This window comes from Exophiala aquamarina, assembly GCF_000709125.1.
Source record: "Exophiala aquamarina CBS 119918 chromosome Unknown aczIA-supercont1.7, whole genome shotgun sequence".
Taxonomy (NCBI): Eukaryota; Fungi; Ascomycota; class Eurotiomycetes; order Chaetothyriales; family Herpotrichiellaceae; genus Exophiala; species Exophiala aquamarina.
Genome location: NW_013550581.1, coordinates 355,556 through 371,014, shown reverse-complemented (window position 1 = coordinate 371,014; position 15,459 = coordinate 355,556). Strand labels below are relative to the sequence as shown.

The 15,459-nt window shown below is 49.7% G+C and overlaps 6 protein-coding genes across 6 annotated transcripts; 4 read left to right on the top strand and 2 right to left on the bottom strand.

The window, feature by feature from the left end:
- Positions 1 to 107: 107 nt before the first annotated feature.
- A1O9_08171 (uncharacterized protein) lies at positions 108 to 1,568 on the top strand (the record flags this gene model as incomplete). Its single annotated transcript, XM_013402557.1, has 1 exon — positions 108 to 1,568. One exon carries the CDS (start codon positions 108 to 110, stop codon positions 1,566 to 1,568), a length of 1,461 nt encoding a protein of 486 aa, XP_013258011.1.
- Positions 1,569 to 2,901: 1,333 nt separating this feature from the next.
- On the top strand, positions 2,902 to 3,926 carry A1O9_08170 (enoyl-CoA hydratase; the record flags this gene model as incomplete). The annotated part of the gene is made up of 2 exons (XM_013402556.1): positions 2,902 to 3,254; positions 3,308 to 3,926. The coding sequence occupies 2 exons, from the start codon at positions 2,902 to 2,904 to the stop codon at positions 3,924 to 3,926; spliced, it is 972 nt and encodes a 323-aa protein (XP_013258010.1).
- Positions 3,927 to 4,809: 883 nt separating this feature from the next.
- On the top strand, positions 4,810 to 6,576 carry A1O9_08169 (glutathione reductase (NADPH); the record flags this gene model as incomplete). Its single annotated transcript, XM_013402555.1, has 5 exons — positions 4,810 to 4,958; positions 5,020 to 5,851; positions 5,943 to 6,172; positions 6,271 to 6,457; positions 6,544 to 6,576. The coding sequence occupies 5 exons, from the start codon at positions 4,810 to 4,812 to the stop codon at positions 6,574 to 6,576; spliced, it is 1,431 nt and encodes a 476-aa protein (XP_013258009.1).
- A 795-nt stretch (positions 6,577 to 7,371) lies between these two features.
- A1O9_08168 (uncharacterized protein) lies at positions 7,372 to 8,970 on the top strand (the record flags this gene model as incomplete). Its single annotated transcript, XM_013402554.1, has 1 exon — positions 7,372 to 8,970. One exon carries the CDS (start codon positions 7,372 to 7,374, stop codon positions 8,968 to 8,970), a length of 1,599 nt encoding a protein of 532 aa, XP_013258008.1.
- A 1,481-nt stretch (positions 8,971 to 10,451) lies between these two features.
- On the bottom strand, positions 10,452 to 10,742 carry A1O9_08167 (uncharacterized protein; the record flags this gene model as incomplete). Its single annotated transcript, XM_013402553.1, has 1 exon — positions 10,452 to 10,742. One exon carries the CDS (start codon positions 10,740 to 10,742, stop codon positions 10,452 to 10,454), a length of 291 nt encoding a protein of 96 aa, XP_013258007.1.
- Positions 10,743 to 10,966: 224 nt separating this feature from the next.
- Positions 10,967 to 11,418, bottom strand: A1O9_08166 (uncharacterized protein; the record flags this gene model as incomplete). Its single annotated transcript, XM_013402552.1, has 2 exons — positions 10,967 to 11,295; positions 11,328 to 11,418. The coding sequence occupies 2 exons, from the start codon at positions 11,416 to 11,418 to the stop codon at positions 10,967 to 10,969; spliced, it is 420 nt and encodes a 139-aa protein (XP_013258006.1).
- Positions 11,419 to 15,459: the final 4,041 nt, after the last annotated feature.

Here is a 15,459-nt window from a genome sequence, read left to right as displayed (position 1 = left end):
CTTTCAATTCCTCTCAACTGACGTGCCTTTCCAAAGCATCTAGGGTTACAGGCACTCATTGAATAATTCATATCGCTTGCGAATCTCCAAGTGGCCATGCTTTGACTATGGCAAGGCTGAATGTCCGTCAGCCTTCGTCTGACGGCGAAAGTGAAGGATGCTCCTCTTCTCCTCCTCGCGAATCACCTCCTACAACCACCCCCTCCTCTCCAATACGATCTCTTGACTCTGATAAGGAGAACCGTCATCGATCAGGTGCGAATAAAGGAAAGCGCAAAAGTGACGTTGCAGCGATGGACGATAATGAGGATTTGAATCCAACCAGTGCCAACAAGCGGAGGAAGGAGAGTGGCGCGAATCTCCAAAGTCAGGCTGCACGGCAAAAACAGCTGGAACGGCTGGACAGAAGATACTACGACCCAGATCAAGATCCTGAAGCCCGCAGAGAGGTTCGCAAAAACTTTCGCAAACTTTACTCCAAGTACAACGATTCCAAGACCGATTATCTTAAGCCGGACAACAAGGGCCTGGAAGAAACCCTTCGCGAGGCGGACAAGCTCTACCAGGATGTCAAACAAACCTCAGATGCTACCATTGATTCTCGGTTACTGGTAGAGGTGGCCGACTTTTCATACAAAAAAATCAACAATCTGACGCTTGGAAATGTGACAAGTGGGATAGATGTCGATGACTTTATTACCAAATGCATCGCTTTCATGAAAAGAGGTGATGAGGCAGGTCACAGAGACAATGAGAATGTTCCTACCTATACGCAGTCCCAATATCTACGGCACAGGGCTCGAGGGGATGAAGATGAAAATGAAGGCGATACCATGAATTGGGAGTACCTTGGGCGGAATGCGTGCTTTCTGTACAATGCTCGCCCGTGCTTGAGCGGATTTCTCCTTGGCCCTCTCTCGGTTCAAAAGAAGGTGCGGCAGCAAACACAACGAAAAGCTCGAGAGGCACGTAGTCAGAATACACAAGCAACACGACCGATGCAACTTGTTGATGAAGATTTAGAGAAACAAGAATCTGCTAGTCTCACAGTTGTCTGCACGGAAATTGCTCGGCTTCTTTCGAATGCACAGGAAAAGGGCATGGAGAATGCAGAGAAAGAATTCTCGGAGTTTACAGGCGATCCTTCTGATGAAGAGGCTGCGGAGATTCTGCGTCGCAATAACATGGCGGACAATGGGTGTGTCCCACTGTTCAACTTCTGCGTGAACCCTAGATCGTTTGGGCAAACCGTCGAAAACATGTTTTACGTGAGCTTTTTGATCAAGGAAGGAAAGGTCGGGCTGGACTTTGATGGGAACGGTCTGCCTACACTTGGGATTGCAGCAACACGGTCGGTTGCCGAGAGACAAGAAACACAACGAAATCAGGCGGTGTTCGCCATTGACTTTGATACATGGGAAGATATTACTAGGAGCTTCGGTATTGAGAGATGTATTGTACCTCATCGGAAAGAGGAGAAGTACGACGATGGCATTGTCGATTATGCTCAAATGGAGGACGATTCGGCTCGAGAGGTAGAACAAGAAGACTCAGATTTATACGGGTGATTTCTGTGGAGCCAGATGTACAGCTCGGGAAATTTTATTGTACGATGCCAGCGGAGTACGTCGGTATGGCCAGGGTCAGAGACGAAGGCTATGTCTCATGCTGTGATATCCCAGGAGCGATGAGAGTTGGACTATGACGTGCCACGAATACCTTACATAATGATTTTCCAAAGCCAGTGCTGCTCATACTGATTTTGTGTCGATCTTCTCAGCTATATCCTTGTGGCATGGCTAGATAGACCTTGCTGTGTTCTCATCTGCGGAGTAGTCAGGGGAGTTAGAGTGAAGGCGAAGGCGAAACTGGTGCCTAGCCGCCATGTGAAGCCCACGATCCACATCCAGCCTAGCGCTTTCTATTTGTCTTGGCGTTACGTGCGTCTATTCCAGGTATATAAACCTCGATCCCCCATCCGCTCTTTGGTCTTTTTTTCTTCTTTTTTCTTCATACTTACCTTGTGGGAGCGGCCTAGCTCAAGAATTAGGCTTGCTATTACGGTGTCCCTGCATTGCACATCGCGGTGGAGGTCGTGATTAAGTGTCCTTCGGGGCTCTTATCCGCGCATTTTTTGGCCCTAATCAAAAACACTTTTTCATCATCTACTTTGCCTGGTGCAGAGTTTTGGAGAAGAGGTATGTTTTATCATCTGGTGCGATGAGAATGGGCCTCGAGAATGGACCTGACTTTGACTTTCCCTGTCCGATTATTGGTGAGACCACCCCCCCCCCCCGAGGCGAACAGCAGGAGAGAACCCAACTTGAGGCTCTTAACCCGTCGTCCCTTGATAGAGAATGTCTGGTGTTTTGGATAGCTAGATTTCTGGGCACTGTCAAACTGACACCAAGAAGACTTTGGGGTCTGCAATAGACAACAGTCATACGTAAATTATATCATATAAGCTGACACTGACACTGACACTGGAATTACCTCTTTTCGAAACGATTGGGCGCGTGCGACTGAGCAGATGACCCCAGTTGGTGCAGTTGTTGTTTTGATTGATGCTACAGGTATCTGCGCTCTGTGGGGGGACGCAGAGCTTAGCAGTGGTAGCAAGGCCTAAGTACTCGTGAGTCGTGCCTGGACGGTGGTTAGGGATCCCCGCACAACCGGCACCGCGGCGAGACTGCTCCAACCCGCGGCTCCAAAGATACTTTTCCTCAATCTGACGAGCCGAGGATAAGTTCAACATCAATATGTCGATTGGCAAGGGAACTTCAAAAATGCAGCTGTGCCTTGGGTTAAATGTCCCATTTACTCCTTTCCGTGTCACAGAGGTCCATCCATCCTTTCCCCCAGGCCATACTCGTTCTTTGTTCCGCCGTGACCTGACCCACGATGTCTTCCGCCTCTCAATCTCTCAAGGCTCCTGATTCCTACAACTCCCTCCGTTTCCGTCACATCAAAGTCTCCCACGTTCCCGCGTCGTCTCCTGCTCCTACTCCGGTCATTCTGATTACGTTATCCCGTCCGAATAAATACAATGCCTTCACGGATATCATGAGAGAGGACCTGGAAAGAGTTTACGAGTTGATAGACATTGACGAACGCGTCAAGGTCGCGGTTCTGACCGGCGATGGAAAGGGCTTCTGCGCTGGTGCCGATCTCGAGATTGGTTTTCTTGGTGGGAAGAATGAAGACGGTAGTGTTCAACATGCAAAGACTGAACGTGATGTAGATCACAGAGATGGGTAATGACAAACCCTTGACCTGATAAGTGAAAATATGCTGACAACCCGAATAGAGGCGGTAGGGTATCACTGGCCATCCATCGGTGCACCAAGCCCACCATTGCAGCGATCCAAGGCGCCGCAGTCGGGGTTGGCATCACGATGTGCTTACCTGCGTGTATTCGAGTTGCATATTCCAAGGCCAAGATCGGATTTGTCTTTTCGAGACGTGGAATTATCATGGAGGCCTGCTCCTCCTACTTCCTTCCGCGATTGATCGGACATTCGAGGGCTCTGCACCTAACCACCACTGGCTCGGTACACACCGCAGACAATCCTCTGTTCGGCACACTTTTCTCGGAGCTGCTCCCAAGCCCAGAGGCAACCTTGGCTCGTGCATTAGAGCTCGCTGACGAGGTTGCAAAGAACACGTCCACGGTCTCGACCAAGATGATGAGAGACCTGATGTACAGAGGTCCGGACAGTGCCGAAGGTGCTCACCTTCTCGATTCTAGAGTTATCCATGGGCTCTTCGGCAGCAAAGACAACAACGAGGGAGTGCGAAGTTTCATGGAGAAGAGACCAGCCAGCTTCAGTGGACAGGTGCCCAAAGATGCGCCGGATGCATATCCTTGGTGGACTCAGGTTGATATCGGTCATAAAGAGACCGAGACGCGGCAGGCGAAGCTCTAGGTGGTTGCTGTCATCGTCACAACGGGCCGACAGGAGTTCTTGGGCTATCTGAGTAGACTGTGCTGGCTAAGTTATATGGCTGCTGGGACAAAGTTGGCACAGTAGCACTTGTCCCCTTGCACAGAATACAACGGATGAAGCAGAGTACTGCGCGTGATGACATCATTCCTTTATCAACACCATCGGCGCACGACCAACCCTCTTACTGGTACCTGCCCAGGTATGGTTTGCGAGAATCTGTTCGAATCTATCTCCCTTCCTAGAGTGGACAAGTTCTATATAATTCTCGTAATTCTCTGCCTTGTCGATGCAGGGTGCTCAGTCATCCGCATCGGCCATGCAGTCTACACGATCTCCTTCAAGTAGGCATAATGGGCAATCTAAAGCTAGGGTCAGATCGGCTGCAAGCTTTAGCCTTTTTGTCAGCAACCGAGATGGCTTGAGCTGCCTGGGCAGGGGTCTGAGCTTCAGGGAGTGATGATATTGGTCGAGGGAGCTTTTCAGTCCCCGAAATCAATCCGTCGCAGCGTCCTGCCTCAGGCAGATCACATCATCAACCGTGTTCTAGCCCATGGGTGCCCACGCTCTCCAAAAAAAACATTACAATTTTGCATCATTGGTGACCGTGCGGTCGTGTCTCTATAATACACCGTCTCTTCTTCTCTTTGAACTGGTGTCCCTTCTTCGTGATATGTCCGCTTGCTCCAGAAGCCTTCCCAAGCAATTATCTGCTGTTTCTCTCCGGTCTGCGACTTTGAACCTGGCATCCCAGAAGTCCATTCCGAGCACGACTCTCCGCCCAAGCCCCTCCGCAAACCCCGCGTCTGCGTCCGCGTCTCGCCTTGCTGGCATATCGAGGCACTTTTCGTCCTCTTCCTTGAACATGGCTCCTGTTACAAAACAATATGACTATATAGTAATTGGTGGCGGCTCTGGTGGCTCCGGCGCAGCCAGAAGAGCTAGTGGATGGTACGGTGCAAAGACAGCCATCATTGACGCAGGAATATCCGGAGGAACATGTGTGAACGTCGGGTAAGACTCAGTCCTTGCCCGAATAAGGCTCAAAGTCTCCCCTATTCTGATGCCTGTGCAGATGTGTGCCCAAGAAAATGACCTGGAACTATGCCTCCATCAACGAAACTCTCGAGGCGGGGAAACATTACGGCTATAAGTACGGAGAGGTATCGCACGACTTTCAATCCTTTGTGAAGAAGAGACACGCCAGAATAAAGGTCCTCAATGGCGCATATGAGAGCAATTGGGCAAAAGAGGGAATAGAGTTGATCCACGGAACTGCCACCTTCATCTCTAAGAACGAGCTGGAAGTCAAGCCTAAAGATGGTAGCGAAGCTTACAGGGTCACCGCTCCACACATCGCCATTACCACTGGGAGTTTCCCGATTAAGCCAGAGAACATCAAGGGCTCCGAATATGGCATCACCTCAGATGAGTACTTCCTGATCGAGCATCTACCCAAGAAGATGGTCTTCGTCGGAGCAGGCTATATTGCGGTCGAACTTGCTGGAGTGATGAACGCGATCGGTGTCGAGACACATCTGTTCATCCGCGGCAATACCTTCTTGAGAAAATTCGACCCCATGATTCAAGAGACCATGACCAAGCATTACGAGGAGGCCGGTGTGATCGTGCACAGAAACCACCCGGGAATCAAAGAGGTGGTCCAGCTGCAAGCCGCCGCCGATGAGACCGATCCGAGAGAGAAACAACTCAAAATCATCTCCAATGATGGTTCGGAACTCATCACCAACGAGCTTCTGTGGGCAATTGGACGGAGCCCAGAGACAAGAGGCCTCGGACTGGAAAACCTCGATATCAAGCTTGGGCCCAAAGGTCACATTGTGGTTGATAAGTATCAGAACTCATCGTTGGACGGTATCTACGCCTTGGGCGACGTCACTGGCCAGGTATGTCATCTGAACCATGGCGGCGAGAAGAAAAAAGAATTCTGTTTTTGGTCGCTATACCTTGCATTTCTAACAGTTCCCCCAAAAACAGGCTGAACTCACACCCGTCGCCATCGCCGCCGGACGTCAACTCGGCAACCGTCTTTTCGGACCTCCCGAACTCAAAGAATCACATCTCGACTATGAGTTGATCCCTTCGGTGGTCTTCTCCCATCCCGAAGTTGGAACGACTGGCTTGACCGAGCCCCAAGCCATCGAGAGGTACGGCAAGGAGAACATCAAAGTCTACCACACCAAGTTCTCGGCTATGTATTATGATGTGTAAGCCAACACCGACACCTCCCCCTCACACTTCAATCCTTCTTAGTTCAGCTCTCAATATACTATACCCATACTTGTACTGACCCATCCATCATCAGATTCCCCAAGGAGGAAAAGGCCAAACATCCAACAGAGTTCAAGCTCGTGACCGTCCTCCCCGACGAGAAAATCGTCGGCCTCCACATCCTGGGCGAGGGCTGTGGTGAAATGACTCAAGGCTTCGGCGTCGCCGTCAAGATGGGCGCGACAAAGAAAGACTTTGATAGTACAGTCGCCATTCATCCGGTAAGTCTTGACATGGCCAGAATAAACATAACCCCTTGCTTTTTGCATTGGAGCATTTTCTGACTGCTTTCCTTTCTTTGCATCAGACAAGCGCAGAGGAATTGGTTACCTTGAGATAGATGGACAGACAACCATTGCAATCGCCTTTCTGCAAAAAGGGCAGATTATGCTTATCGCATGCGGCATACCTCATCATCAGCCTCACACACAATCCCCTTTCGGCTCGTCGGAAAACGATAGATGCAAAGCGTACCTCTTTATGTATGCGTGCGATAGAGCCGCGTTTGCAGGACAAAGTCGTCCGGCTTATTAGACCGACAACCATGCAATAAAATGACAATAAAATACGCCACGTACTCACCGAGTCCAGTGCTTGGTACCCCATGCACCAATGCCAGTTCCCTGAGCCTGAGAGCACTACTATTATTACCCAAAGGATGAGACAATCCGATATCCTCTGTGGACTTCTTGATCGAATGCTATCATTCATATTGAGATGGATTGTCTGACTCGTGAGGCACCCTAGTTCATCAGTTGCCTGAATCAAAGAAATCCGTGACATCATATCACGTGATGCGGATTCAACCCTTGACGCGATCCATTCGTGCCTACTTTGTATACGCGCTTTTCAGGGTGGCGTCACCTTCAAATGGATGCCTTTGTCACAAGGATGCAGCCCACCACAGCCGTTGTGCATCCATTTCTGCAAACGGTGATATTGTTATTAGTTTGGTGATTTTGAAGTTTTTCTTTTTCACAAGTTTGGAATCCTTCGGTTGCCCACAGCCTTTCATCACTGTTTGGCATCTGTGCCAGGCTGGTTGCGCCAGTTGGTTGAATCCAATATTCTACAAGCGGCGAACTTCACTTCTCCGTTAATATTTCAACTTATCACATCCAATCTTAGTCTCGCCATGTCCACTGCCTCGCATTCTCAGCTTGGTGACTCTTGGATTGTCGATGATGCAAGATCTGATGTGAGTTGGGCTGAAGATTCGCCCTCAAGTGCTCCAGCGTCCCAGCCTGAGCAGGACCGAACGTTCAGGGAGATGAAACAACTGCCCGAGGAAACAGATCAGATTAGTCACAAATCCCACCCGCGCCCTCACGTATCGGTTCCAGAACCAGAATTCATCATGCCAGCAATTGATCATGAAGCTTCTCCGTCCCAACGACAAGTTCGCCAACGCAAGCCTACTACTCCTAGCCGCAAGATGACTCCTTCAAAGGCATACCCAGGGGCTAGAAATCCAAAACATTCATCGCGACCTGTTCAAAATGCATCCCGAGCGTCAACAACGGGCGATCAGACCATGGATGTTTTCCCCCAGGTGGTGGGATGGTTCCTGGATATACTGGGCAATGCCCTCACGACAATCAAGAAACCAATCTCATGGGTTCTTGCCGCCTACCTCCTGGCTGGCCTTGGAATTGTGTTACGGAATCTCCTCACGTCTTCAATCTACGCTGCACTCTCACCAATATGTCGCGTTCCAGGGATGTCTCTCCTCCATCTGCCAATGTGCGAATATACTTCCCCTGGTTTTGATACACCTACTATCTCATCGACTTCTGCGCCAGTCGAGTTCGACGCCTTGATGAACACCCAATCTCACTTCGAGGAGATCATGTCCGAGTCAGCGGCGGGTGTATCTTTACCCATGGATATGAAACGCTCAGAAACCTCCATACGTGACCTTCGACAAATAGTCCGCTATTCTCAATTGGCTTCCCGCAATGAGCTGGTTCTAGAGTTTGATGGGTTTATCGAAACTGCCAGGATGGCTTCTTACGACCTCCAGAAATTCAATTCGCATGTCGGTCGGGGGGTAGACATCGTCCTTAGCACCGCGCGCTGGACGCAACGTGTGCTTGATGACATGGATTTGAAGCAGGTCTCCCGTGGAGTGGTCCCGAGTTTCTTCCAGGATACTCTTCTTGCGCCGTTCAAACCTGTTCAATTCACGGAACACCGTTTACTAGATCAGTACATCAAACATACCCGCATTGTGTCTGATGAGATCGACCGATTGATAGATGAAGCCCAAGCACTGCTTCTTATACTTCAAAATTTGGAAGATCGGCTCGAGGTGATCCATTCTGTGGCTATGCACGACAATATTGCGGCCCAGGCTTCAAAGGACGAGATTTTAACCCACCTCTGGACACTTCTGGGTGGTAATCGTGCCAAATTAGGCAAATATAACAATCAACTAACACTGCTGCGCCAGGTCGGGCAGTATAGAAAGGTCGCATGGGCACATATCACAGCAACTATACTGACCTTGCAGCGCATGGGAACTGAGTTGGAGGAGCTGAGGACACGTGTAGGGAGTGCAGAATTATTGCGGGAGCAGAAAGAAATTCCACTGAGTGTCCACATCGAGAGTATTCGGCTTGGTGTTGAGAGGCTGGAGGAAGGCAGGACACGCGCCAGAGAGCTTGAGGAGAAACACGTTAGGAGAGTCGTGGATGGGGTTGAAGAGCACATCAAAGGATTGGGCTCAAGCTAATCCGACGGCGGTATCTCTCTGGGAGGGGCCCTTCTTCACGACTTGATGCCAATTGATGACTACGAGACTCTGCTTGGATATTGACATGCGATCAGGGACATTGCCTGGTTTAGAGGTCAGATCGGTGACCCTGCGGAATCACTATTTGGGATGTTGTAACATTACCTAGCGGTTGGAATAAATGAATTCATAGGACGAAGACACGAAGTCAGAAGTGTGTTTCACGAATCTACTTAACCAATTTCTTCTGATCGCTGATGTCGTGACAAAAACCCTCAAATCTCATTCGTGCTCCATTTGCTTCATCTAAGGGCTATGGAATTTTCGAGATGATATATATGGTCAAAGACCTTGACCAGCGAGAAAAGTCATGTGAAAGGAGGAAGACAACACCAAGCAGCACTCCAACAAATGCAATCGCACGTAATATGCAAGAAGAAACAAGGCGATACCCGTGCAGACATGAGAGATGGGGTATGGTAGCGGTGCTAGGAAGGAGAGAAACAAGCGCATTCCTCGCGATGCCCGCTTCGCTATGCATGCGTTGCAGACGCTGCTGACCCACAAAACAAAAATTAAGAGAGGAAAGAAAAGGGAAAAAACTCCGGGTGTTTTCCTTCTTTCTCTATTCTATCTTCGACGGCTTTTCTTTTCCTAAAAAAAGATACAACAAGAAGAGGAAATGATCAAATAACCGCCAGCTGTGAAGTCAAAGCTGAAGAAGGAAGTAACCGACCGTGACGCCGCTGCTTTGCTGAAGGACCTTTTTAGAGCGGCCTGCTTTGCGAAAGAAAATGGTTGGGGATCGCTCGCTTTGGCGGAGGGTAAATGTATGTGGTGTGACCGGGGAAAATAGCGCGGGAAAGATAGACAAGATGAGTGGCGAAGAGGGGAGGAGACTTGAAAGGAAATAAATCTATATGACAAAATGAAATCCTCCGGTGAACAATTCGACGCTTTTTCTGCTTGTCTTTCTCTGTTGCTGAGGGTTTGATGGATCAAGTAAGAGCGCGTGTGTTCATGGTAGGGTGCTTGTACGCATGAGACGACGTTGCCGTCGACCAGACCATTGAACCTCCATCTCTGACGGTGCCAGCAGTACTCAGACCCGGCCCACCCGGACTCGAAGTCCGACGTCTGCGCAACGGCTGGCCACCGCCCAGCGCAGAGGACACGAAGCTACCAGTGCGTATATGGGAGTCCTCTTCCTCGGCCAAGGCCAGGGTCTCATCTGGCATGAGCACGGCGCGATCGGTCGCCACGGGCAGTCCGCAGTGCCTGCCCCTGAGCATCATGTCACAGAGCACGAGTTTGCTCGACGTCTGCCACGCCGGAGAAACTGTACGCGTTCCACGGCTCCCCCATGCTAATGTCAACCGTGCCGTATGCGGATATCACCTGGAAAATGATGTTGAAGGTCGAGAACATGACAGGGCCGCGCGCGAACTGGCTTTGTTCGATTGCTTAGATCATGAATACCGCTATTCCAATGAGCCACAGGTCGTGTCCAAGTTGACTGCGCAGCTACTGCCGGATGAAGACTTGACGTGTCCATGTGGACTTAGCTGATGACTCGGATGGCGGCCGCGGGAAAGTGCGACGGTTCGTCTGAAGCCGGAGATAATGCGATTGTCCGTGGTGGTTGTGGTGAGGTTTTCGATTTGCTTCTTTTCGATTGGTTGTGCCTCATCGTGCTGCGCAGTCCAAGATAGATCCTCTGTATAAAGGCCGAGGGAGTGGTCTTCGTAGACGTTTGAGTTTCTTATCGTCATGGCGACGGGAAATGCGCTCAGGTACATCATGAGCATGTATAAGCCAAGGAGGCCTTGCCTGAGGCTGGAAATTGATATCCACTTCCCACAGCAAACGCTTGGAAAAGGCCATCGAGCACTCGAAAATGAGTAGGTATCGCTTCAGTGGCGGGATTGCCCAGGTTGAGCAATTCAAATGCTAAGCAGTCAATGCCGTTGAGAGTGATGAGTGAGAAGACCAACGATCAGGTCTGTTTGCTATTGAAAAGGTTGATGTAAACTCTTCTAGGATAGTCAAGACAGAATTGTAATGTTCGCCTTCGGCGTTGCCATTTCAGTGAGACTGAATTTTCTGGAATCAATCGGTTCATCGTCCACAGGATTAGTCTGAGGAATGGCGGGAAGCAAGTGTTCCCTGCCAGGATCAACAGAGACAATGTGAAAAGGGCATAATAGCTGGCTTGGAGGGCAGTTGTGTTGGCATCCAAGAGTGCCATCCCTAAGTTGTTGAAGGCGCTCACCGCGAAGAAAGCACCAGTCGAGATAGGGTCAAGCTCTGCATATGTCAGATCGACTATGCAGGTATGAATGTTTTGAAATGCTCACCGTTGGTCAGGGTTATGCTGAAGTGGTCTGCCCAGAAACTCTTCTTTCCCGGATTGACGATCCCCAAAATATCTGGCTTGTGGTTATGCATGTGGCAATGAAATATAGATAGTGTAAATGGATGAAAGATGGGTCGCGGAACCACGGTCGGATGTGATTGTTGAAAAAGACGAATGGCTGCCGAGCCACTCTTTCACCACCACCACCACCACCAGCATCATTATCATTGCCTCGGCCCGAGGATTTCAGATGTGTATAGAGGAATGAGACAAAAAATGCCTTCTTGTAGAAGAATTCACGGGCATATGTACTGACCTGCCATCTTGAGGATCGAATAAGATGTTTTCCGTCAAAAGTTTAGAGTCGCTCAAATGCTTGCAGCTGGATCTCGGCAATTGGTGTATGCCATGGTGATTTTGGTGGATTGATACCTTACCACTTCTATGTATATCTCAAGGTGTATTGACTGTTTTGGTGTGAGAAGGCAGGAAAGAACGTTTAGCGTCTGATCCTTTAAGTATCGGGAAAAGGAGGTGGGACTTGCCAAGTCCACCGAAAACGAAGTACCCGGAATGACTTGACTGTTGTCTGACAGTGCCATGGTCTCCAGATCTCCTTGTCTTGGACCTTCTTGACAGCGTCATTTGAATGGGAGTCCTCCTAAAGATCCTTCCCAGTTGCCAACCTCCACATCTTGAACTCTGTGAAGAGTAGATACGCTTCTACTTCTCGCACGGCGATGGCGGGCTTAGCTGTCACGCTCGCCTTCGAAGAATATCTGGGAATACCGAAGTCACCGCAAACATTTTCTCAGAGACATTAACCAAGAAACCGTGCATTGTGAATCACCTTGGCTTTCGCTTGAGCTCCAGCAGCGAATTAACTTGTTCACTCGTTTACCGCCAATCCAGAAGGCTTCATCTCCAGAGAATGATCCTGACTTTCGGGTTCACCATAATTAAAGCTGATTCCTTAACACAGACTTTCTTGTTTCGTTGATTGGTGTTCCGGGACTTCAGCCCACCTCACTCGCATACCATTTACAACTGAGGCAAGGGTTGCGAGTTTGATCGAAGCTAGGCCGCCGTGGCCTGTGGAAGCTGGCTACGTTTCATGTTCGTAGGAGGAAAGGCTGTGGGATTTCATTCCTTTGTGACCATGACGGCGGAGAAGAGGATGACGAGGATGACGATGACGAAGACCGAGAAGATGGTGATGATGACGAGGACGAAGACGAGGAAGAATCCAACCCGTTTCACGGCTGGCTCTACCGCCTTTATATGAGTGAGCACAGCCAAAACCCTGTGCCCTCTGTGGCATAGTGGCGTGAAGACCAGTTGTCATTCGCATGTCTTGCTATGGATAATTTGTCCGCCTCAGAAGATGATGACGCCATCATGGCAGATGCTCCAGCCGGCGATGACAGTGACTTTGAAGTCGAAATCGATGTTGTTATGGTGACGGAAGATGTTATCACTGAGACTGGCTCTTCCACTTTCCTTGACAATACTCCTTCCTCTCAGGCTTCCACCATTATCATCATCGATGATGACGACAACGAAGATAAGATTGAGACAACGAATCACTTCTCTGTCCCGACGGCGAGGATGTCGAGGGCTACAACCAAGACGCCAAGACGGAGGAGATTAAGACTGAAGGACGCTTTTGGCTCTGGTGAGATGAATGTTTTAATTCAACGGTGCAGCTGATATGAGAATTAGTTGTGGTTTGAATGATTTCGAGTGTGTTTTGTGGACCCACAACACTCCGGTTTCTGTTGCTGTTGGCAATGCATGGGCTTGAGCAGCAGGAGCATTTATCAACTGGAACAGCGCACTGCGTACGCACGACGGTGTCTTATTTATTGAATTATAGGGTAGCTGCCTTACTAGGTAGATTATCCTGTGGGCTGATGCCCCGAGGACTGATCAGATACAGTATGTGCTCAAACAGAGATTTGCTACTCTTCACCTGGCCTTTCCTTTCTCTCGTCCCGTGCACGCTCATCCTGCCTACTTGTGCACTATTTCACCTCAACACTACCTTCTTTCGACCTGCAGGACCCTGAAGACCACGGTCCCTACCAAAAAATGTCGGGCGACACGTTACCGTGCTAAGCTCTTCAGAGCTTCATCTTGTATCTTGGGAACTTGGGTAAGTAGACAACAACTAGCAAAGTGGCATCGCTGTTCAAGATGTTCCTTGGTCATCGAGAGTGGGCTCTCTCCCAAATCTGCGGTGCAATTGCAGTGTTGCACCAACGGCCTCAAGGGTGTTACAGGGCCAGTCCCTTGAGCGGGGTACATAGACTGCCTCCTTTGGCTATGAAATTCGAAACACGATTCAACCTTGCCCGAAACAATAAATGAGGACGCGACTCTTGACTCGTGGTCTCATTAAACGCCAGCCCTGGTTAAGTAGGGATATATGAGGCTACAGATCACCGCAGGTCAAGGGAGCCATCACCCGCCGTTGCAGAAGCTCCGCCTCCTTGAACACGGCAACAAGACAACAGATAGCTAGCTCGTACATCTGCCTACAAGTAGACAGCCTCAAATTTCTGCCTGGATTGATCTTCAGCCACAAACCCATACGGGTACACTGCTTTGAATCATTCTGAGCCTTGCGTGAAATCCTCAACCTTGAAATATCAAAGGTCGGCGTTGGCAGCTCAGTTGAAGTGCTAAAGCCGCCCAACCACAGACGGACTCCCGTTTCTGCCTACTGTTATGGAAAACTTGCCCGGTGCTGCTGAGCTGTCAGCTGAGATGTCACTCGGGCAGCCCAGCATATCGCGACCACAGAGCGCACCACCAGATTTGAGCGCTTCGAGTCAAATGTCAGATTGGGAAGATCCATCGGTCGAGGGTGACTTTGTTGTCAATGGGCGCTGGAACGTCTCGGAGGACGACATCCTGAAAGCGATCGCCACACATTTCTTGTCCGAGTCGTTCCGCTCGGACGACCAGCGAACAGACTCCACAACCGAAAGCATCTCTGAATACGAGTACGAATCAGCTTTCGAAGACAAGGACTATGTTCGCATCAGAGGGCAACGGACCAGCCAATGGGCTGAAAAGGATCCCATGGGGACTTATTGGTCAAAGAAGGCGTACCTGGTAATCGAGGTACGGATGGGGCACCAGCCCCTGAAACCGAGAGTCGATACTGGTGAAAATGGATCTGATCAAGAGGGAGCCAACAATTATGAGGACGAGGAGCATGATCCATCTCAACCTCGTCGAACCCCAGCCAAAGCCATCGGTGATCGTAAGGAAAACGCCACAGCAGGTCCCAGCAGGGACATACGACCTTCCCTGACACCTGAGATGAAGCAGGAACTGGACGCAAGGGTTTGGTACTACAGGCTAGACATGTCGGATGATGGCAACGAGCATCCGTTTGCGCAGGCTATGTGGTGGGCTGAAGACCAGTTGATTTACGATGCCGAAGCCTGGTCAGATCTCGAGCACGAAGAGGTGGGGCTTTGGGAGATGGATGACGAGGAGATGGAAGACGCCCCAGCGGTTGAGGATGAGACGCAGCAGCAGAGCGAGCTAGCGACCGCAGACCTTCCTCTCCACCAGAGGGAGTCGGCTCGGAACTAAGCAGTCAGGTTTATTGTGCAGACACGATTTTGGTTGGAAAGATCAGCAAGACCGGATCGGAGCAGGATGGAGGCTTCGATTGGCATACATAGTAGTTTGTAGAAAGAATATATCTCGCATCCGGACCCAGATGCTTTGCTGGGATCTGCTATTCAGGCTCGTGTCCTGATCAGATGCTTAGACCATGAATTTGCATCCATCCCACTGCACCCTCATGACGAATCTAACCCGCGGCGTTTTAAGCCCGACCCAAAACACCGATAGAACGTTGATATAGTTTTCACTAATTATACGCTAGTTAGACTGGACGGACAAGTTCTATATTACTAGGGATTGATTTTCTGTATCATTTCACGCTTTGAAGAACACGACTGAGTCCATGGGTCTCGAGAGACGTACACGTACAAGCACACGTACAGTACACACATATATAATTAGCTAAATATCCCTAATCACATCAAAAGGGAAGCACATTTCATTGAAAAAGAAAAGAAAACAGAGCTGTGGTTTTCCCTTCTATTTTT